General features: G+C 37.1%; 1 protein-coding gene across 3 annotated transcripts in view; it reads left to right on the top strand.

The window, feature by feature from the left end:
• SATB2 (SATB homeobox 2) overlaps positions 1-23,530 on the top strand; it is a 190,725-nt gene that overhangs the window by 16,615 nt on the left and 150,580 nt on the right. For all 3 annotated transcript variants that reach the window (XM_003253903.3, XM_030802779.1, XM_030802780.1), the window contains exon 3: positions 11,339-11,515. In XM_003253903.3, coding sequence (XP_003253951.1) covers positions 11,339-11,515 — 177 coding nt within the window. The remainder of the gene's footprint in view (positions 1-11,338; positions 11,516-23,530) is intronic.

Raw genomic sequence — 23,530 nt, 5'->3', positions numbered from 1 at the left:
AGATCTAGCAGTGATGGTGCCAAGATAAAATAGCAGCTCTTACCTCTTAGGCGATACTGGAGTTCACCCACAAACTTTAAACGTATACCATTAAGTTAACTCCAGATGAAATTCTTTCCTCCTTCAATATGGAGTTTGAAATAATGTTTGACTTGTGTTTCTGTTATTTTGTATTGGGCTTGTCAAAGAATAGAACTGTTTTGAAACTGGCCTTCTAGGGGGAGGGGGATAACACCAATACCTTTATTTTGTGGCTCAGAAATTATTAATATTTTATGCTTAAATAATTTATGAACCAAGGACTCTAGGGAAAATGAAATCTTTTTGAGATTAAGGTGTTAATACCTGGAATTACTCCCAATTTAAAATGCTGCAGTAGTCTTCCAGGGCTTCTGCTTTGAGGAAGTTAGAATCTTACATTTTATTTAGAGTAAAGATTTCTCACTTTTTTGTCCAGGAGACAAATCACTTTAAGGTTTGATAACACTTCTCAAAGGCAGTAAAAAGTGGAATAACTCTTTCTTTGACTGGGTGATAGCCTTTGGAGAAACATATTCAGGATGAACATAAGGTTTCCAAGAGATTTATATGCACAGACTTAAATAGTCTCTTTCATTTTTAAAATATTTATTTTAATATTTGATTTTGGAAATTATATAAATTATAAAGAGGCTGTATTAGAACCATAAAGTGAAAAAAATACTGGTTTTCTCTGTTTTTCTGATTAATTTCTATAAATTACACAGGCACTACATATATACTTAAAATATTTTGTCTGGGAAGTATTCCATCAGACCCTGGTTTCCCTGGTCTGTAGGCTGGGTTTTATTAACTTGATCTGAGTCACAATAATAATATCCTATGTATTGCAAACCAGAGATCTCAGTCAGATCCCCTAAGGGGACTGGAGAATACACACTATGATTTTGACTTTCTTGCTCTTTCTCCCTCCTGTTTTTTTTCTCTTTCACCTTTCAGCGTTAGCCCTTTCACCAGCTTGGTTGTTACTGCATCTTGATGGATGCATTTGTTGAATATAAGAATGAGAGGGGCTTTTAATGGCTGAGAAGTGGTGGTGGTAGTTGCCTGTCTGCTTAAGCTCGGCTTTGTGAAATCTGCGTTCATTGCACAGTGTTACTTTCTACACATCTATTAAATATCCATAAATGTTTTGCTGTTTGAACTCTAAACATAGACAGTAGGATTTTCTTTTTGTGAGGGAGAAAGCCTTTTATTTTTTTGCTATAACAACTTTACTTTTCAGTTTTTTATTTGATAAAAATCTCTCCATTCTAGTATGATTTCCTTTGAGGCTCTGCACCAGTGTTTGATCTCAATTTTTAATAATTTTTGTGAGTTAAACTCCCCAAAGAAAACATGCTTGTGCTATGAAATATTCCCACTAGAAATCCGGGTAGTCTTGTCTTATTGAGAGCTGAGCACTTGATTCCTTTATTAATTCCTTTCAAGAGGACCTCAGTACAGTTAACCTTTCCTTAACACTACACTGGAGAAATTAATCAGGCTTTTTTTTTTAATTGTTTGAATTAGATAAAATAACATTTAGGCAGAACTCAAAAGCTGAAGTAAATGTTAGTATAAGGACAATTTTCATTGACTCCTTTTTTGACGTATGGGACTCTGAGTTGCAAATAGCTTTTCCAGAGAGGATGATGAGAATAAGGTGGAGAGGTGAATCGATCTCCGCTTAAATACTATTTTCCACAGAGTGAGACTCCGTCTCAAAAAAAAAAAAAAAAAAAAAAATTCTCAGAAACCTCCAGAATGAAATTTTACTTAACGAAGGACAGAAACCCTGGCATTCATAAATTATGGTAGAGTCATTTTTAACATGTGGTTGAGTCTCAGGACTTATACATATATGCATTTTTAACCTATTGTAAAAAGAACCTGTAGAATTTAGGCCTGAACTAAGGATACTTCAACAATATGCCATATGCTTGAACTTTTCTGTTATATTCAAACTTGTATATCCTACTTTTTTCCTTTCTATTTTTTAAAATTATTTAATTATTTATTTTAGAGATGGGTCTGGCTCTGTAACTCCAGCTGGAGTGCAGTGGTGAGATCATTGCTCACTGTAGCCTCGAACTCCTAAGCTCAAATGATCCTCCCACTTCAGCCTTCCAAGTAGCTGAGATTAACAGGCTCTGGCCACTGTGCCCGGCTCTTTTGTCCTTAAAACATTTTTTTTGTTGTTGTTGTTTTTTAAATTCTAGGATCATTAAACATTTTGTCTTTCTGTAGTTACTAAATTTAGAAAAGATACCGTAGTCCTTCAGTGCAGGACATGGGTAGGACTGCCGACAAGACCCCCGTGGCTCTAGGGTGTATACAGAGCATGGTGCAGCACGCCACTTTGTTACGCACCCATCCATGTGATGCCCGGGGTGATACCCTGACAAGTTCTGTCAATAGTGGTCATGCACAGTGCTGTGATCTGGCCAACATCCCCTGGACAACATGGAGCAAGCTCCTGAATCCACTTATGTGGATCATTTCTTAGAAAGCTTTCCTTGTTTGCTGATGCTGAGTGCAGTGCAATGGGGCCAGAGTGATATGGACAAGTTTGACAGCTAGGCAGACACTGCCTATTAATGGTAGTGATTAATATCTAACTGGAATTGGCATTTTGTTAAACTAAACCAACATTTATTTTGGGCCTACTGTATAGCTCAGGCTCAGGGTTGGGAGGGGGCATGAGGCAGCTAAGTCCAGCCCATGTTTGAGAAAGAAAACGGTGGGCCTCTCCTCTATACCCATTAGTGCGTCGGCATTCCTGACATCAGAGAATTTAGTTCGGTAGGTCAGGCTTGCTGTGGCAGAGTTCCCAGGTGTGGCTCAGGCTTCTTTTGTTTAGATAAGCTGCCACAAATTGCCTCCTATGTGCCCGTGAAATACTGTTTTGCAAACTGCCTGGCCAGTTTGATCTTGCCACTAAATTTCTATAACTGAAGGATGTTTAGAGACCTGGAGTTTCTCCTTCAGCCTTCGGACCTGACTTTAGGTTGAATTGTGATTGCTTTGCCTGGAGTCAGGCCTGGAATCAGAGATGTGGAAGGCCAGAATTCATTTCCCTTCCCTACCACTTTAGGCCCAGTTTGATCCTTCGGGGTGGTCAGTGAGAGAGGACTAGCGTCCACTCTCCCATCCTCACCCCCGCCTATTTTTGTTCTTGTTGTCCAAAGTTAAGATTGGCCTCGGGGGTTGCAAAGCAGTATCTGGTTTTACTAGAGAGAATTCTGAGAATAAGCTATTTCTTGATATCATTCTGAACCCCATTGCCCCCACAAATAGTGAGAGGGCCATCAAGGAGTTTTATTATTGAATAAATCAATATTAACTATTATTGAATATTATTTCATAATAATAAAATTGAGATAATATTCAATATATTGTAAACTACACATTCTCTGAAAAATTCACTTGTTTTTCTAGTTGGCTTTTTCTTAACTCTTATTCAGTATTTCTTAACTCTTACTCAATTTCTTACTCTTATTCAATATTATTGAATATTATTTATTATTTAGTTGGAGGTCTAATCCTGAGTTGCACCTGGGCCATGGGTAAATATGAAATTGAATTATTGTATGTATGGCTCAGTTTGTACCTAAGAGTAATTATGATGGCTGGGCAAGGTGGCTCACACCTATAATCCCAGCGCTTTGGGAGGCCGAGGCAGGCGGATCACCTGAGGTTGGAAGTTCAAGACCAGCCTGACCAACATGGAGAAACCCCGTCTCTACTAAAAATACAAAATTAGCCGGGTGTGGTGGCACATGCCTGTAATCCCAGCTACTCGGGAGGCTGAGGCAGGAGAATCGGTTGAACCTGAGGTGGAGGTTGCGGTGAGCCGAGATTGCGCCATTGCACTCCAGCCTGGGCAATAAGAGTGAAACTCCATCTAAAAAAAAAAAAAAAAAAGTAATTATGACGCAGAGTTTGCCTTCCTCATAATTGGAAAATTGACTGATCTCTACCTGTAAACCACTTAGAACTTGCTGCTGTCCCACCTCTGTCTTTGCATCCTCTACAGTAAGAGTTAAGAAAAAGCTAGCTAGAAAAACAAGTGTAATGTTTCAGGAAATGTGTAGTTTACAAGCAAAGGACAGGGAGGAGCATTGAAAACTGGAGCAGTTGGGGGAGCCTAGAGGGCCTCTGGTCCACCTGTGGACCTATGGGTGGCTCCCTTTGCATCCAAATGATTGCTCTTCTCTCTCCTTTAAAATTGGTGAAAGTTTTTTTCTACTGTTTCTTATTATACTACCTGAAATTTCTTCCATGAGAAATTTATTTGAAATAAAATATATATTCTACTGTGAAGACCTAGCTGAGGAGATTAAGGAGAACACTAAACCATTCAAACAGTGTAGCAAGCATCTTTTTATCTATTAATCTCTGGAATTTTTGATATCAGCCCCTGGGGGGAGTAGGAGGCTGGAGTGGAATGTAGAGCCTGTGGTCGCCTTAGCCCAGGAGGCTGGGTGCCTAGTAGAGGACAGCAGGGCCGCAAAGAGGAGACTAGGAAGGACGCACTGCATCCCTTTTGGAAATTTTTCCTGGGACCCCAGCAGGGAGGTGAGAAACACCCTATTCTTTCTTTCTGTTTATGGTTGCAATTTTAGGCTCTCAGGCTTTTCTTTATTATTATTATTATTTGATGCAGTCTCTTTCTGTTGCCCAGGCTGGGGTACAGTGGCATGGTCTCGGCTTACTGCAACCTCTGTCTCCCGGGTTCAAGCCATTCTCCTGCCCTCAGCCTCCCAAGTAGCTGGGATTACAGGCACCTGCCACCACGCCTGGCTAGTTTTTGTATTTTTAGTAGATATCGGGGGTCTCACCATGCAGCTGCAGCAGGGCGTCTAAGTGACAGGATTCAACGGCCTTGCGCCAAAGTTGGGACATGAAATAAACCATGTTTCAGGCTGGTCTCGAACTCCTGACCTTAGGTGATCCGCCTGCCTCGGCCTCCCAAATTGCTGAGATTACAGGTGTGAGCCACTGCACCCAGCCTCTATTATTTTAGGATGGAGAGAAGGGGCTAGAGGTTAATGTTGGCAAGTTACTTCTCTTCTTGTCTGTGACTCAGTATGTATGTGTATGATTGTGTCAGTGAGAGAGAGAGAGAGAATGAGAATATGAGGTTATAGAACAAGTAAATCGTTTTGATTTTCTGGTAAATTTACAATAAGAAAAAATAGTAGCCATCCCTCACTTTTCCTCTCTGTCCTCTTGACTGTTATTCACTCAGTTTATGTGGTAAAGTTTGTTTCAGTATTTCAAACAGCTTGTTCTTTGATACTTCAGGTTCAATTTTATACAAAGAAAAGATATGCAAGGCTTTGCCCTACAGTCTTTATAATCTCCAGTTAGCCCTTGGACCTTCTCAGGTGATAGAACTAGATACGCTGCAGGCCCCAGGGAAGGGAGTGGGCCCTGTCTGCTGCCTTCCTTCAAGAGACAGATGGGCTTCAGGAGCTCTTTGAAAGAGGGGAGGGGAAAGCCTGGCCTCCTCTCATCTCAAACTGGCTCCTGTCATTCAGGAGTGCTGGTGGACCAAGGAGACAAAGGAGCTAGGGAGGAGGCTGGAGACGGTGCTGATTTACACTAGAGTATGACCATTCATGTGAGCCTTTCTTTCTTTCTTTGTCTGTGAATAACGGAAGGGCAGGAGCCCTCTTTGGTTCCCCCTCCGTGCCTAGCATGGTGCCAGACACCTGGTAGGCAGACAAAAGGTGAATTCACTTACAAGTAGTACAGGTCACCCATTGGACATAGCAAGTGGTAAAGCGTCCTTTTTATTAAGAGGCCAAGCCCTTAGATTTCAATGGGTGTGGATTCTGGAGTGTTGTTTTCAACTCTCAGGAAAGCAGCCTGCTTGGGATTTAGAGTTGGATAACCTGAACTATTCTGCCCTTGCCTTGCTGTGTTTCTTGGGGCATGTTACTTCTCCCATAGTTTCAGTTTCCTAATTTATCACCTGAAAATAATGCTAACCCTGTCACAGGGTAAATGTGAGAAGATAAAGTTGTGTGTATGTTAGACTACATGATGATCTAGGAAGTACAGTGCAAAGCAGGGGTTTATTTCATGTCCCAACTTTGGCGCAAGGCCGTTGAATCCTGTCACTTGACGCCCTGCTGCAGCTGCACCATCTTTCGTCTTTCATTGTTGGGTTAAACATTCAGAGCCTTCGAGAATACGCATTCCTCAGGTCACTTTCGTAGCCAGTGTTATGACATTTCCTGAAGTCTGTTCTTTAAAATGAAGGGAAGGGGAAAAGAGCTGTTTCCTAATAAAATAAGTTGGATCAATATAGTTAGTAATAAAACAGCAGCCTGCAATTGCAGAGAAAGTAACACTGGATTTTGGAATTTAACCACGAGTGCTTCTGTCTTCAGGACTCCTAAGATCTGGAACACAGAGGAAAGACAGCTAAAGGGCTCATGACAGTCACGCTATTGGCCTAGTATCAGTTTGTGATAAATGTATCCTGTGTGAGAAAAAATTGTATATTGTTATTGGGCAGATTCATTAGAACAGTGCTCTCTGTTATTAATACAAATATAAGCCACATGTATAATTTTAAATCTTCCAGTAGCCACACTAAAAGTTAAACAGGTGAAGTTTATTTTAATAATATATTTTATTTAACTCAATATATTCAAGATATTCTACATGCAATTACTTTTAAAAAATCATTTATATTTATTTTATTTGTTTTTGTTATTAAGTCATTAAAATCTAGTCTGTATTTTATACTTACGGCACATCTCAATTTGAGACTAGCTATGTTTCTAGTACTCAATTGCTACATGAAGTTAGAGGCTACTGTAATGGACAGGTAGTTTTACTGTGCTTTTAAGCACTTTCACCTTTTTTGCCATGGGGCATGTTAAACACTTTAAGCCGGTTGTCATTTGCATAATAGGCCATTCAATGATTATTAGTATCACCTTTATTCTGAAGCAATGCCTTTTAGTCTCGGGAACATTGATTACAGACCTTGAAAAAAATTACTGGTTAATTTTTTTCCTTTGTAAAATGCTATTAATACTGATTTTGAAAAAAAGGAAAACAAATAAATTCCATTGCTTGAGACCTGTCAGACAACTTAAATATGTAATATTGTTTAATCTTCACAACAGATCTATGATGTAGATATTGTTTGCATTTTGGCTAGGAGGAATTGGAGCTTCAGAGAGGTCAGATGAACTACTCAAGGTCACACACAGGTAAAGAGGGACAGTGCCAGGACTTGACCCTGACCCGGTGCTGTTCATCACCACATCTAACCATTTTCCCACGTGTCTCAGTTCTCACAGCTGTTGCTGTGAACAGTGGCAGTTACAATGGTTAACGTTTTATAAATTATACACACTTCTTCAGAAATAATGTCAGAATGAAAATGACAGTTTCAGTATCATCACTAATGACAGTTGGAAAAATGCATTTTTCTAGTGTAGAGAGGGTCCCAGGCTTGTTTTGCCTCTTTGACACAGAATTCATCATTTGTGCCAATTACCAGAACAACTCTTAATTTTTAGCAAATGGCTGAGGCTGAGCGCCTGTCGTCTAGATTAAAGTACCTGCTTACCTCCTGTGATTGTAAAAGGCTTAGTAAGGCTTATGATCAGAAGGTTCAAAGTTCTCTACTAGATCATCTGAAAATGGGTCTGTGCTACAATAAAAGAAAAATAATGTAGGAAGCTCAAGATACAGGGCTAGAGCAAGGTTTTCTTTTTTCTTCACCATTTTTAAATTTTGTTGAAAATGGATTTGTTTTACATTTTTATTCTTTTATTGGAACTTTTAAATTCTCCCCACTCTTAATTTATTTTGTGAAGTGCTTTTCAAGCACCTCCCTATCTTTCTATCCATTGTCCTATCTTTCTATCCATTGTCACTTTTCTCTCTTTTTTTTCTTTCTTTTTCTCTCTTTTTGCCTGGGACGAGTTGTGAATAAGATGGACAGATCTCTCTCTCTCTCTCTTTCTTGGCATATATTTTTACTCATGCTTTTATAGTTTACTTCCCTTAGGGATTTTTGGTTTTTAAAGGCCTTTTAAACCTATGCCTTAATTTTCTTCTTTCTACACTTGACGTCATTTATACTATTTTACTACTGTTTATTTCTTTTGTTATTGTCATTAGTAATTGCATCTATTTTTCCTCCTTTATTATTCTTTTGTAAAACTTGCATTTCGTTATAAAAACCATAATTGTTTAGATGGGTCAAATTCTGGTAAGAAGGTAAATTTTTCTAAGTATAAGCGCTTTATGATATTCTTCAGTATCTCATGTATATGTGCTGCAGAACAAACCCTATTATCATACATTCCTGGTTAATACTATTTTATTTTATAAATAACCACAAAGTTATGTTTTGTTTTGTTTTAAATAGGTGATGCCAGTAGGGGATTGTTGCATGCTTTCTGTAAGAGGTTATGACTGTTGTGTCAGTTAACAATTGCTTCCTTCAATCACTGAACCAAAATGTTTAGGAACTATTTCAGTAATTGACAGTTATAAAACATAAGTCCCTACATGTTATAGATCTCTGTGCTTTCATGTTATATTTCATATCTAACTGAACAGTTAATATTATTTTTAAAAGTTAATAAGGTCTTAAGTTTTTTCAGTTGGCCATAAACTTGAGAAAGATTTATAGTTTCTAAATAATGGAGACATGATAGCTTATGGAGCAATTGGATTCATTTAAAGATCTTATCTGTGATTCCCAGATGTGTGACACTCAGATGTTGACATTAGGAACTGCACATGGATTTTCAGCATCGAAACTTATGTACACACAGGTATTAGTGGTGAAGTAGCTCATGGCACCGTGGACTATATGGCCTTATGTGTGCATATGCTTTAATCATTAGAAATAAAAATCTACCTACTTCCTTGGGCAAAGATTATATGCCAGCATGTAAGAGTTAAAAGCTCTAAATAGGGGCTATTCCTTGCTGGTAGGGACTCTCATGAATGAGTCCTATAAAATGCCATTATGCTTGCTTAGGAAGGTTTTACAACTCCTTTAACTCCATTGAGGGCAGGAGTGATATCAGACTTGTTCTTACTTGTATCCCTGGAGCCACTGGTGGTGATACCTGTCACATAGTAGGTGTTCAGTGAATAAATCCTGGATACATGAATGACTACAAAGATAATTTGGGGCCAGGCACGGTGGCTCATGCCTGTAATCCCAGCACTTTGGGAGGCCAAGGCAGGTGGATCACCTGAGGTTAGGAGTTCGAGACCAGCCTGGCCAACATGGAGAAACCTCATCTCTACTAAAAGTACAAAAATTAGCCAGGTGTGTTGATGGGCGCCTGTAATCCCAGCTACTCAGGAGGCTGAGGCAGGAGAATCGCTTGAACCCGAGAGGTGGAGGTTGCAGTGAGCTGAGATTGCGCCATTGCCCTCCAGTCTAGGCAACAAGAGTGAGGAAAAAAAAAAAAAAGATAATTTGAAGGAAATCTAATTTATATTATTTGCTACATGTCCTATATATATTTGGGAATAAACTTGGTATAAATAAGCATTTCATATACCAGTAATGATCACAATTAAAAAATATATCTTACAAGGCATTGTGTAGCTGTCCTAAATCTTCTTCTTTGTCTAAAAAATCAGTCTGCTCTACCCGTATCTTATATTTTTAAATAAATCTACACCATGGGGAGTGTATTTGCTGTAGACAATAATACTGCTTTCTTGTTCTTAGGAGTGAACACTGAGTTGTCTTGTGTATGATATGGTTTGACTTGTTAGACTGTTGTGCAGTCTTAATAATAATTACCATGATCTTTAATGATAACAATTCTTAATGAGTATTATTATTGTTAATAAGGATTATATTTAATAATTACACTCAATACTTATTATCTTTAATAATAATAATTAGCACATGGGAACCAGTTGCACCATTGTATTATCTTTAGAACAAATACCTCAATCTGTAACCCAGTAGTTTGCAGAGTATCTGCTCCCACCCTTGGCTTTCCAGATCAGAGTGAGTCAGGAGGCTTCTAGGGTTGAGGCCACAGGGAGGGGGTTCTGGAAAACTCCTATGCATTCTGTGTGTCAGGGGCCATACTCCCATCCAGTTGTTTCACACAGAGGTCTTCTTTTTGTTGTGAAGTACCTTCACCATGACCATGTAACTTTCTACCTCTCCCATCTGCCTGCTCACCCATTCTTCTTAAGTTTTAATTTTTCTTGCACAAAAAGAAGACCCGTAACGTACTAATTTGTGTGAATTACATTAGGCAGGGTCCATGTTTATTACTTGTATGTTGGTAAGACTTTGATCTTCTTCTGCCTTGGTTATGTTTAGATTTAAGTGCCTGTATGACTTTTTTAAAAATAAAAAACAGTTAAAAAAAATCTTTGGTGAATTAAACATTTTTTAGCTTTTCACACTTTGATACAAAGCAGAGAAATATTTCAGTGACAACAGATTTCAACAGATTTTCAACTAGACTAATTTGCTTTATTCTTTAGGGTAGTTTACTTATTTTCTCTGAAAACACAAGAAAAGATACTCCCTTTCCAGTAACTGATGTTAATGTATAAAATAATTTTACATAGGCAAACTTTTGTGTTTGGATGTATATTTTGACATAAATGTAAATTAAGATGTTTATGATCGTGTTATTTTCAGGCTAGTTGATAACCTATTTACTAGGATTTAAAAAAACAACAGCACGTAAGAGGGACTTATTTTAAATTTCTATTGACTTTATTGTATTCACATAACAGCTTAGGCCTTAAAATCAAACATGCCTCCTTAGTAGGAAGGAGCTGGAAGCTTTGAAATATATTTCCAGACAAGAGAAATATATTACTTTTACATGTAAAAGTAACGTATTTCTCTTTAAATATATTACTTTTACATGTAAAAGTAATATATTTATTACAGCTGGAAGCTTTGAAATATATTTCTAGACAAGAGCAGATCTGATCTGAAAATACTAGTGCTGACTAATAGTTAATGATAAAACTACAGACATTAAAGATTCGAGTGTCTGTATGGTCACCTTCATCTCACCTATGTACTAGGACACCTCTATTGGTGAAAATGACGGGAATCTAAGGGCTTCTGCCACTGCCCTGGGCAATTCTGTAATAACAGAGGGGGAAAACCCACAGCTTTCCATTAGGCCTATATGACTAAGAGGCTTGTTTAATCTAAACCACTGTCGATCACAGATGAGTGACTTTTATAACTGTCGCTTCCCTTCTCATCGCGGTGACTGAGATTTGCTTTTTAATGTTTGTGTTTTGCTCTTGAATTTTGTCCCTTCAGGTTTGATGATTCCTGTCTTTTGTGTCGTGGAGCAGTTGGACGGCTCTCTTGAATATGACAACCGAGAAGAACACGCTGAGTTTGTCCTGGTGCGGAAAGATGTGCTTTTTAGCCAGCTGGTGGAGACTGCGCTCCTGGCCCTGGGGTATTCTCACAGTTCTGCGGCCCAGGCCCAAGGTATTAATGCCTCTCCCCTCTCCTTCCAAGTCTCTTGTGTGTCATAATTTGAGGAAGAATATGTTTTCTGAAATAGTTCTCCAAACAAAGGTTGAAGGAGAATTGTCAGATTTAGCATTTCCTAGTGAGCAGTAGAATATTTTTTGTAGAAAGTCTTGTTTCTTGTTTTGGGAAGCATTTGACCAGCACTTCTGGAGCCACAAAATCAACTTGCATTTCAAACTGATCATAGATTTTTTTGCATTCATAACACTGTTATTTTCTCTAAGTTAGGGCCAATGCTGAGATATTTAACTCCTGACTTATCCAAACTTATAATACATGACTTACAAAGCATTCAGTTTTCCAAATTTATCTATTGCTTTGGGCCTGTGGCTTCTGCACTTTGCAATAAGCTTTTAATTAAACAGAAAAAAATGGATGCCTCTTATCCTTTTGTTTCTTTGAAAACTGTTTTGTAGTTTTGATGCAGTCCATTCAGTTAAAAAATATTGCAGTGTCTTTATGATCAATTCCTTTCACTTATTTAATTAAATATTAAAATTGCATCATTATTTCAGTGCGTATTGTACAATACTGGGGAGCCCATTGTGAGCTTCTGTCGTTTCATTTTGAAGTATAGCCCATTGTTCTGTCATGCCAAAGAATTGACAAAACAAATAACAAAAATTCCCCCCAAACCTTGAGTGATGGAAAAAAAATTGATCTGATGGAATTTATTGTTCTTGTTTTTCAGCTGAAATGATTGAATTGTATTGTTTATGATTATGGTTATAACCAAAGGAGAGAAATCTGTAACTTCCAGATCTTAGTTTATATATTAGTGTCCTGTATTACTATCTTTAGTTAGCATTTGTGAATATGCCAAGGATGTTTGTTATTTTTTAAAATGAGTTTCTCTTCATATAATTCCTAAGAACTATCAGTCAGAGCCTCATTTGTACCAATAAGGATACTATGAGAGATTAAACATTGATATAAAGTTACAGATGTGGTGACCAAGGGATTTAAATTCCCAAGCTCTTGAATTTGATTCTGTAAGTAGATGATTGCTTTTTAGGAAATATTTTAAATATTTAAGTTATACTTTAGTTCTATCAAGAAAGCAACCTAATTGAAATTAGGAATGTTTTCCCAGGGCAGGTAGTACCCCACTAGTTATTGTGAATCCCAGCGCAGTCTGAATCTGAGCGCTGGCCAGGCTGGGCGCAGTGATATAGCTGAATCGTAGAGTCCAGTGCTTTCAAAGCAGCCTGATAAAGGATGATTCATTTCCTTTTTCCAACGACTTTCCTTCTTGTGTGAGGGATTCACGATTTGATCCTGAGCAAATTGCATAACTGGGCACCATTGCTTTTATGTCATGCTATGTACTTAAATGAAATAAAAGAATCTCCCTTCCCTTCCCCCCACAAACTTTTCATGCCACTTTAGGGATATTTTTCTCTGAATGTAAAGGTCATTGTATCCCACTGCTTGCACCCTGGTGTGCCAGCTTCCTGTTTGACAGGGCCATCCATCTCAGTTAGCACAGCCGTTCAGCGCATCGCAAGCTCACATGTGGAACACAGAGCACTAAGTGGCCAAGATTTGATTCTTGGCACATGCTGAGGGAAGGGGCTCTCAGGAAATTTGCACTAGGGAGCCACACTATTCCTTTCAGGGATTTGGACTAAGAATTCTACTCACCAAGGTGAGATATATGAGCAAATAAATGTCATCTACAATGAAGGATTATTAAACAGGGAACAAGTCAAAAGTGATTATTTGCCTCCTCAAAGTTTTTGAATATTAAGGCTAAAATGCTAAATATTATACTATTTATAAGTTGAATCAATATTCTTAAGGTGCTCTAGAGTACAGATATACTTTATTTTATAGGTAAGCAAAGATTTTATCATTCGGTCTTGTACTGTAATCTCACAAAGAAAAAAATCATTTTATTTTAAATTAGGCTGCTGATCTGTGTTTTGGGGAAATGGAAAAACTTAGAATTGTTTACTTTGAAATAAATATATTAGATCATTGTCTTCATTCAGATCATTAATAGTATGCTGTTTGCTGCGTGTTTATTGTAGACCAAATAGTATGCATGATAAGACAGGTAATTCATGTCTTAAACAGCGTGTGAAAAAGATAGAAAAGGAGATAGAACAAAATATGACTTTTGATGACTGAAGGCATGAGGTTTTATGGGGGTAATTTTTTGTTCATTTTTGTTTGGCATTGTTGTTTGTTTCATGTTTATGTAATTCCTCCAAGATGAGGACTTGAGGGACTTCCTGGCAAATCCATTTAAAGCAGAGAAACGGCAGTGTTCTTGAATCTCTTTTTCCTATGCTGGAAAAGTTGGGCAGAACTAAACTGCAAGGATAGTGGGTTGCTTTAGCCATTTTAAAAATCAAGACTCTTGAAATATGATTTTTCATTTTGATGTGACCAGAAAAGAGTTTCAGTAATTAAGTTGGAAGAGTATTTCAGATTGCCTGTAAAGGAGGAAATACATTAGCAATATCATTATTTGGAATAGTCCTCAAGTCCCAATGACAGGGCAGCAGGTCCATGATCTTGTGAACATAGGATAGTCAGTTTCTTTTTCTCAGAGGGTATTCCCTCCAGGTGAGTTGAATTTTTATTAAGAAAGAATATTTGCTTCTAAAGAATGATAGAAATTCTACTAAAATGGAGTTTGGGAATTTCTTTCCCTGTGTTAAAATAACCTTTATTTGAAGGCTAGATATTAGGACCTAAGAGAGAATAGTGTAAAAGATACTGTCATAAGCCATGGTAACTGTGTTTCTAGCTGACCTGTAACCTCCATTTCCCAATGCACATACTGTTAACTCTGATTCTCAAGGATATGAAATGCAGGATTCATCAGACTTGCTGTTTTGCATATGTAGAAGGCTGAAAGCTGGCAGGCCCTTTGCTTCTACCAGAATAGCTAGACTAAGGTCTAATGAATGGCAAGCATACTTTATACTATATGTATGATGGGCCATGAGTACACGTCTCTGCATTGAAAGTCTTTTGAAAGAAGCATGTTAATCCAGGGTACTGCTGCTACTGTGGGAACTGCCCCATTCTCCCAACTTAAAACTCACCACTCCCTTTACTATTCTTTCTTCTTTCCTTTCCATCCTTTCAGTTCTTCCCCATAAGTCTTTTGGCAGTAGCCATGGAGCTCCCCACACTGTCCAGAGAGTTCTGGAGTCCACTGGTTGAGTAGCTATTCATTCATATTGGCAGTGTGAATGGTGGGCTTTGGGAGGCAGCCGTGATGGCAAGGTGATGCCTCACTGTGCTTGTTTGATTTAATTTGTAAGTGGGCGTTTCATCTCTCCCCTACTTTCTGTTAATTTTAAAATAAATTTTAAAATTGACTTGATTAATTTAATTAATTTATTTATTTCAAGACTGAGTCTCGCTCTGTCACCCAGGCTGGAGTGCAGGGGGCGCGATCTTGGCTCACTGCAACCTCTGCCTGCCGGTTTCAAGCGATTCTCCTGCCTCAGGCTCCCAAATAGCTGGGATTACAGGCGCCTGCCACCAAGCCTGGCTAATTTTTGTATTTTTAGTAAAGATGGGGTTTCACCATGTTGGCCAGGCTGGTCTTGAACTCCTGACCTCAGGTGATTCATCCACCTTGGCCTCCCAAAGTGTTGGGATTACAGGCGTGAGCCTCCGCGCCCGGCTGACAATTTTATTTTAAAACAAATGTGCTTAGCAAATAAAGAAGCAAAAATCCTTTCTGACTGGATTTTTTTAAGGTCAAAATTATATGTTTAAGAAAGGGTATATTAATTGTCACTGTTTCTTATTTATGTTGGAGTAGTTACATTCATGCAGTCATTTTAAATGATGTTTCTAAAACACAGAAAAGGTGTCTTTAATAAATGTTATGTGAATCAAGCAGGGTGCCAAGTACATTCTCAATGATATAAAATTCCACATATATGCATGGAAGAAGGACAAAGATAATGTATTAAAATAATCAACTGAGTAGCTGATGGGATTATGTGGGATTTTCTTCTTTTTCTAATAAAAAAGGTAAATATCAAATTTTACTTCCTTCATGAATTCTTTGAATAAATGGGAAGATAAATTATGTCTATCTTATTCCCCAATTTTGATAAGCTGTTCACTTCATCCCTAATTTATCCACAAATGTGAAAATTTATACATGATATAGATGTATTTCTATTTTTTTCAGTGGAAGATTAAAAAAAGAATCAGTAAATTGTTAATGAGCCCCTGTGATGTATAAACCAAGGGATTTCTTACAGTTGGTTTTTTTTCTTTTCTTTTCTTTTCTTTTCTTTTCTTTTCTTTTCTTTTCTTTTCTTTTCTTTTCTTTCTTTTGAGACAGGGTCTTGACATGTATCCCAGACTGCAGTGCATTAGCACAATCATAGCTCACTGCAGCCTTCAACTTTGGGGTTCAAGCAATCTTCCTGCCTCAGCCTCCTGAGTAGCTGGGTAGCCATGCCACCATGCCCAGCCTAATTTTTACTTTATTTTTTGTAGAGATGAAGTACCCTTATGTTGCCTCAGGTGATTCTCCTGCTTCAGCCTCCCAAAGTGTTGGGATTAAAGGTGTGAGCCACTATGCCCAGGCAATTCTTAGAGCTTTAATATAATGCATGGTAACAATTGAGCAATTACTATATGTTGGGCACTATTCTAAGAGATTTACATGTACTAACTCATTTAATTCTCATAACAGACTTTTGAAGTAAGTTGTACATTTCCCATTTCACAGAAGAGGAAACTGAGGCAAAGAAAGGTAGGGGAGTAACTTTGCCAGAGGCACAGGCTAGTGGGTGGAAGAGCTGAAATCTGAAGTCCATTGATCTATCTCTAGAGTCAAGGTCCTTAACCACACAGCTGTCCTGTGAACAGTTTGATTGCCAGCACTTGCTCTTTACTTTTGGACATAAGCCCTAAAAGGTAGGACTTTTTGGGTTAGGTGGTTACTAAATACATGCTGATTATATATATTTGATAATGATGTTTATATATTTCATTTCCATGATGAAATATATAGATACATTTTCGAAGTAACAGAGACAGACTTCATTAAAATTTAAAAGCAAACAAAAAGCCAAACCTCATAGAATTGTCATGTACTGAAGCCAACTTCTAAAACTAAATACTTGTAGAGGGCCTATAGTAGGTTGAGCATTTCAAATACATAATTCTTGCTTATGTGACCAAAATGAGTCCTGATACAAAAATAGAACATATTCCTAATCTAGAAGTTTCTTATCAAACTTACAAATGTTTTGTCAGTGTTGATCTGAACCTCATCTGCTTGAAGGCATTGTATGTAGAAAGCAGAATTTCCATCTATGAACTGGAAACAATGACAAAAATAATAAAGATTTAAAACCAAAATACCAAGGATATTTTTATAAAAAATGAATGCCTTTATTATTGTCACTTTATTATTCATTTATTTATTATATATTTTTCAATGTACTATCTCTTTACAATGTACTATTGGGAAGATCTTTACATAGAAGCTACTTTCAAGGAAAATTTTATTGTTAGAAATGAATATTCTTTCAGTTTAAATTGTTCAGTGTTTGAAATGCTCTGCTCTTAAATTCTCTAAAATCATTTTTTATGGAAACATGCAACATATACAAATTCGGGAGACTTGTGTATTAAATATTCATGAACTCCTCATCTAGGATCAACAATTAGAAATTCATGGCCAATCCTGTCTCGTCTCTGTCCCTACCCACTTCTCACCCCCTCCCCCACTGGATTATTTCGAAGTATATCTTAGATATTATATTTTATCCGTAATATTTTAATAAATATCTCTGAAAGATAAAGACTATCTTAGAAAACATAAACCACAATACTATCATAACTCCTAAAATAAAGATAATTCTTTAACTTCACATTCAGTAAAGATTCAAATTTTCTTAATCATTTTGTAATTTTTTTTTAGTGTTGCCTTATTCAAATTAGGAGTCATACAAATCTATAAATTGCACTTGGTTGATGTGTCCCTTAATTTTTTTTTGAATCTGTAGGTTATCCTTTCACACTTAAAAAAAATTCTTTTCTGAAACTTAGGTTTGCTGCTTTAACTCAGAATTTTTGTTTGCTAAACTTAATGAAAATCCTAGTCGTATAAATTCCTTCAAATACTATGATTTTAAATAAACAATTAGTGGCTGTGCACGATGACTCATTCCTGTAATCCTAGCACTTTGGGAGGCTGAGGTGGGTAGATCTCTTGAGATCAGGGGTTTGAGACCAGCCTGGTGAACATGGCGAAACCCCGTCTCTACTAAAAATATAAAAACTAGCCAGGCATGGTGGCAGGTGCCTGTAATCAATTCCAGCTACACGGGAGGCTGAGGCAGGAGAATCACTTGAACCCAGGAGGTGGAGGTTGCAGTGAGCCAAGATCGTGATAGTGCCACTGCACTCCATCCTGGGCGACAGAGAAAGACTCTGTCTCTAAATAAATAGCTAGAGAAAGACTCTGTCTCTAAATAAATAGATAGATAGATAGATAGATAGATAGATAGATAGATAATTAGTAAGTACAGTCATAATTTTGGAAAGGAATTCAGAAATTCACCCTTTTTTCTTTTTCTTTCTTTCTTTTTTTTTTTTTGAGACAGAATGGTTAAAAGATACATGTTGTCTGGAGCCAAAAGGTTTTTCATGCTCTAAAAGTTTGACATTTTCCCTATTGAAAATGTTTAAAATGATTCAGGCGCGGTGGCTGACACCTGTAATCCCAGCACTTTGGGAGGCCAAGGCGGGTGGAGCACCTGAGGTCAGGAGTTTGAGACCAGCCTGGCCAACATGACCAGATGGCCAAACCCCATCTCTGCTAAAAATACAAAAATTAGCCAGGCACAGTGGCGCACACCTGTAATCCCAGCTACTCTAGAGGCTGAGGCAGGACAATCACTTGAACCCGGGAGGAGGAGGAGGTTATAGTGAGCTGAGATCGTGCCACTGCACTGTAGTCTGGGCAACAGAGCAAGAGTGCATCTCAAAAAAATAAAAAAAAGAAAATTTTTAAAATGGTTTAATCTTGTCTTGCTTTCTCTATTTCTTCCTTTCACTCTCTCTCTTTTCCCTACTTTTTCGTCTTTAAACACTAGATGTTTGGGAGACTTTCAGCAGTTTTTTCTTTATAAGGGCAATGTTGAAAAAAGATACATATTTAGAAATTTTGGGCCTTAGAGCTAACTTTTAACAGACAAGCTGCTTTTTAAAAAATTCTGTGGCTCCCTAAAGAGAGCTGAAAATGCTACCCCAAATTACTGTTAACCATGTCTCAGCCCTCATTAGAGCTGGATAGGCCGCAATGTAAAACACTATTTGGAGAACACAATTCTTCAACAGACCCCATGCTTTGTCCTCCTCTGCTATATAAAGTTAAATATTCATACATATGTATATGTGCACATATGCATGTTCATATGCACACAGTGAAACCTGAAATATTAAATGCCAGTGGTAAAATAATGCTCACCTTATTTCCTCATTCCAATACATAGTTAAGATTGAATATCTAATATAATATTTATAGTTCTGTATTCCTTATATTTGTTTATGTTGGCATAAATATGTATTTAACATATATAGATATATAATTGTGGCTCACATGAAGGTCAGCTGATGGAAATATTGTTTATATGTAAATTTGTAGAGGGTGAAGACTAACTTGATTTTCGGGATACCTAGCAGTTGACTAGGTAGTGCTTGATAAAAGCTGTTGAGGGCAAGAAATGAATGCATGATCTCACTTTACCTCTGACCTTGCCATTTCTACTTGAATGCCCACTAAAAAAAAATCCTATCAGTGGAAATAATTCATTTAAAAATGTAGCTCATTATTTCCTCCACGATGAGGAAAGTATTTAGCAGTGTTTTCAATTATCTGTTTTGTTTGGGATGATAGGCCATGGTAGTAATTAACTTTGATATATATATATATATATATTTTTTTTTTTTTTTTTTTTTTTTTTTTTTTGAGACGGAGTCTTGCTCTGTCGCCCAGGCTGGAGTGCAGTGGCGCAATCTCGGCTCACTGCAAGCTCCGCCTTCTGGGTTCACGCCATTCTCCTGCCTCAGCCTCTCCAAGTAGCTGGGACTACAGCTGGGCGTGGTGGCTCACACCTGTAATCCCAGCCCTTTGGGAGGCCTAGACAGGCAGATCACGAGGTCAGGAATTTGAGATTTTTCCATGCAATTCTGATATATCTTTCTTTAAAGATCTTAAAATTAAAATCTTTAGTCTTTTGAATACTATTGAAAGATAGGTGGTTGAGTTTTACCACTCTCACTTTGCAGAAAGGAAAACTAAGAAACTTTAGAAGAGCACACCTGGAGGCTCCGGTTCTCTAGCATCATATCATTTTATTCACTCATTTAACAAATATTTTTCGAGTGTCTATTATGTGTTAGATGTTGTGCTAGGTGTTGAGACACAGCAAAGAACCAAATGCATAATGTTTCTGCCCTCAAGATACTTACATTCTTATATGTAGGGGAGATAGAAAATAAGCAACTCAATATGTAATAAAATGTTAGGTAGGACCTAACATTATATTATGCTTATTTTGATCCTGTTCTCTCCATATTGTCTAGAACTAGGGTTTTGGCAAACTTAGGCTTCTGGGAAGAAGCTACTTAACCAGAACAAGATGACAGGTTTCGAATATGTTTTGAGGATTAAAACTAAAATGGTTTGACACTTAAAAGGTTAAGGTTCAGCTATCTGAATTATCTGAAAAATTTACTTACATGGACTAACTCATGTTTGGAATAGGATAAATGTAACATTGTTAGAATTAGCTTATATTAAGTCATGGTGTTGCTTTTGTGAGGGAAATTGAAGCTTTTACATAATAGATATATTATAGATATAATAAAATTTGTTGATATTTATTGAGTGCTTCTTATGTACCAGGCACTGCCCTAGGGCTTAACATTTACTAACTCATTCAAGCTCATAACAACCCCATGAAGTACGTAATATTATTGTCCATATTTTACCAATGAAGGGGCTGAGGCTCAGAGAGGTAAATAGCTTGACCAACACCAACAACTGGCTTCAGAAAATGTGTACTTAACCAATATCCCATTTAGTGGCATTGTATTTCTAATCTGTCAATTGAGTCTAGAATCCAAGCGAATAGTAATTATACCTTACAGGCATAAACCAAAGGTTGACATTTTCAAATTGATAACTTAATGAAGATATGTATTTTTAAATTGAGTGGGGAGCTTGTTTTGAGCTTAAATAACAAAATTGAACTTGCCATCATGGATGGCATTTTGTAAGAACCTGTTTTGTTAGACCCTATTTTTGTATATTTGTATATATAAGCTCCTTATAAAGTTTAAATTTGTTTTTTCTAATTATAAAGTATAATACTTGTTAATTACAAAGTAAAACTAAAAATTTTTAAAAGTAGAAGACAAAATTCTCTCATGAACCAACCATTCTAGAGATAAAAAGAGGTAATATTTGGGTTGCTTCTCTTTGGTTATAGTTCTATGCATACTTTTACATAGTGGAGGTCAGATATATGCAATATTTTCACTTCTAGTTCTTACTTAACATTATAATGTATAACTTCCATAGTCTATATTATTAATTTTAATACTACGTAACCATGAAGCTTTGGATTTTCAAATCAGATGAGAAACAGTTTTCTCTTGATTATCTATTAATGGAAGGATTTAGGAATGGTCAGTAAATTAGGAAGTGTTAAGTGCAGATACTATACCCAGCACATGCTGGGCAATCAGAGTAATTTACGTCACATTTATGTGCAGATACAGTTGTTCTTTGAAAATAAATTTATTTTCATTGTTCATTGCAGGTGCAAGGCCAGATATTTTTTAAAATCTTTTTTGACATTAATGTTCATTTGGCTTGCTTTCTTACCTTTGCCTATGTATGGTAAAGAGTTAAGTGTTTGTTTTTAATGTGGAAGAAGGCTATAAAGACATTGTGTCATTTAGGAAACTTTAGTTAATTGATTTCATATTTTGTTTTTGTAATTGTCTTGTTCTTACCCACATTTTGTTCATTTTCCTCTTTACAAAACATACACGCAGTATTGTGCGGGTTAGTTACTGACTGCTTACTAGTTTCACGATGACAGTCCTGTGTTAAGATGTTTCTTTGCCCGGGAATTAATAACTGATGACAGTTTGTCCATTTGTTAGCCTCTGTTTTTTGCTGTGTGCAGTAGGATAGAGATTTTATGAAAGAGTCTTTGGGGGAAACTCTGAAGGAAGGTTTTTTTCTATGTTTGAATTGCTTGAGAACAGCCCATTATTGGAGGTAGGGAATTTGTCAAACAAATCATGAAATCTCCCATGTTTGCTGGAGTGATGGGTTGTAATCCTTTCTGTTTGTTTGTTTCTATGGGACCTCAGGTCCTGCTGGGCATGGACAAGAGATAAGCATCTCTCTGTCTCCCTTCTGTATTGTATAATTCTAACGTGACCCAGCTTCTTTTCATAGTCTTTCTTATAGCATAGCAAGTATGAGATAGTCCTACCTGGAACCTATTTGACTACCTACTTTGAATCTTTTTCTAATAGTGTCTTTGGCTCCATTCTGATTGTCTCCCTTCTGAGTGTATTTCTGGAGTCATGCGGCTCATACTGAGGCCTATCCTCAGATATTGGGATCGTTCTCTTCCTATGTGAGTATGTTGGTAGTCCCAAGATAGAGAGAAGTATTTGTTTTCAGTAAATATTTACCTGGGTTTTCATAATAAATATAATTGGCCAGCATTTATAGAACTCAAATTATCTATTAAAATATATTCATGTAACCAAAAAGATCAATTTATGTGAAAGAAATATTAGTTATGAAACCAATGTTTGATAATTAAGTATACAGTAAGTATACAAATATCTATGTAACATATTACATTATAATTTGCTATGTTCCTTTTTTACATGTGACCCCCACTAGATATTAAAATGCACCCATTCGCACTTTAATGCAATTAAGATCATCAGTTGCTTTTCCATCTTATTAAGGGGGAATTTCCTGTAGTGACTAATGACAAGATTATGAATTTGTCTGAGTCTCTTGGCAGATATTAATTTAACCAGGTAAATTAAAAGGAATAGGCCCAACCCTGCTGTAAATCAGGGGATTAAAACATTTGGGGTGGCACGTTCTACCAGGAGACTGAGGTGTCACTTAGTACGCAGTAAGAGATGCTGGCCACATTGTCTTGGAGTTCCCTAAAATAACCAATTTATCATCCAAACAAGCACCCACCAGTAGGATGTTTTTTTCTCATCTCCTTTTGGAATGCCTTAAGACATAGTCTCACTAGATTCTTATGTCCGTTTAGTTTAAACAACAAAAAAATAGTGGTATGGGTATTGTTGCTAATGATAATGCTAGGAAGCATAGAGCTTCCTATGTGTGAGGCACTGTTCTAAGTGTGTTACACATGTTAAATCATTTAATGTTCGCAAACCTCGTGTGGCATAAGTATAATTATCTTCATTTAACAGCTGAGGAAACTGAGGCACAGATGGGCTAAGTGACATACCCCAGGGTACACAGCACGTAAGTGATAGAGCCAGGACCTAAATGTTCAAACCCAGGCATTCTGTTTCTTGAGACAGTGGCTTAGCCACCACACCCCTCTGCCTCTCTAGGGCATGATTAAGACATTGTTGTAGTAGTGGGATATCATTAGGAATACGAATAAAAGTCCCTGTAAGGCCTGACCTAATATAACTAGATCAACTCATTAAAATGCTAAATATTTCTCTCTCTTTTCCTTTATTTATTTATTTTTTTCTTCAGGGGGTGGATTGGGAGGAAGGGAGAGAGGAAGAGAACTTCAAAGACATTACAAATGCATTCTACTTAATCTGAAATACTTTGATGCTTCTGGAAAAGTGAGATGATTTAATTTCATATATAATTGCATGAGGAATTATAAATTATGTTTTCTGAAATACATATGACACGAAACCACAAAA

The sequence above is a fragment of the Nomascus leucogenys genome, chromosome 22a (genome assembly GCF_006542625.1).
Source record: "Nomascus leucogenys isolate Asia chromosome 22a, Asia_NLE_v1, whole genome shotgun sequence".
Lineage (NCBI taxonomy): Eukaryota > Metazoa > Chordata > Mammalia > Primates > Hylobatidae > Nomascus > Nomascus leucogenys.
Note: the sequence above shows the minus strand (reverse complement) of the source record. Positions and strands in the feature narration are given on the sequence as shown.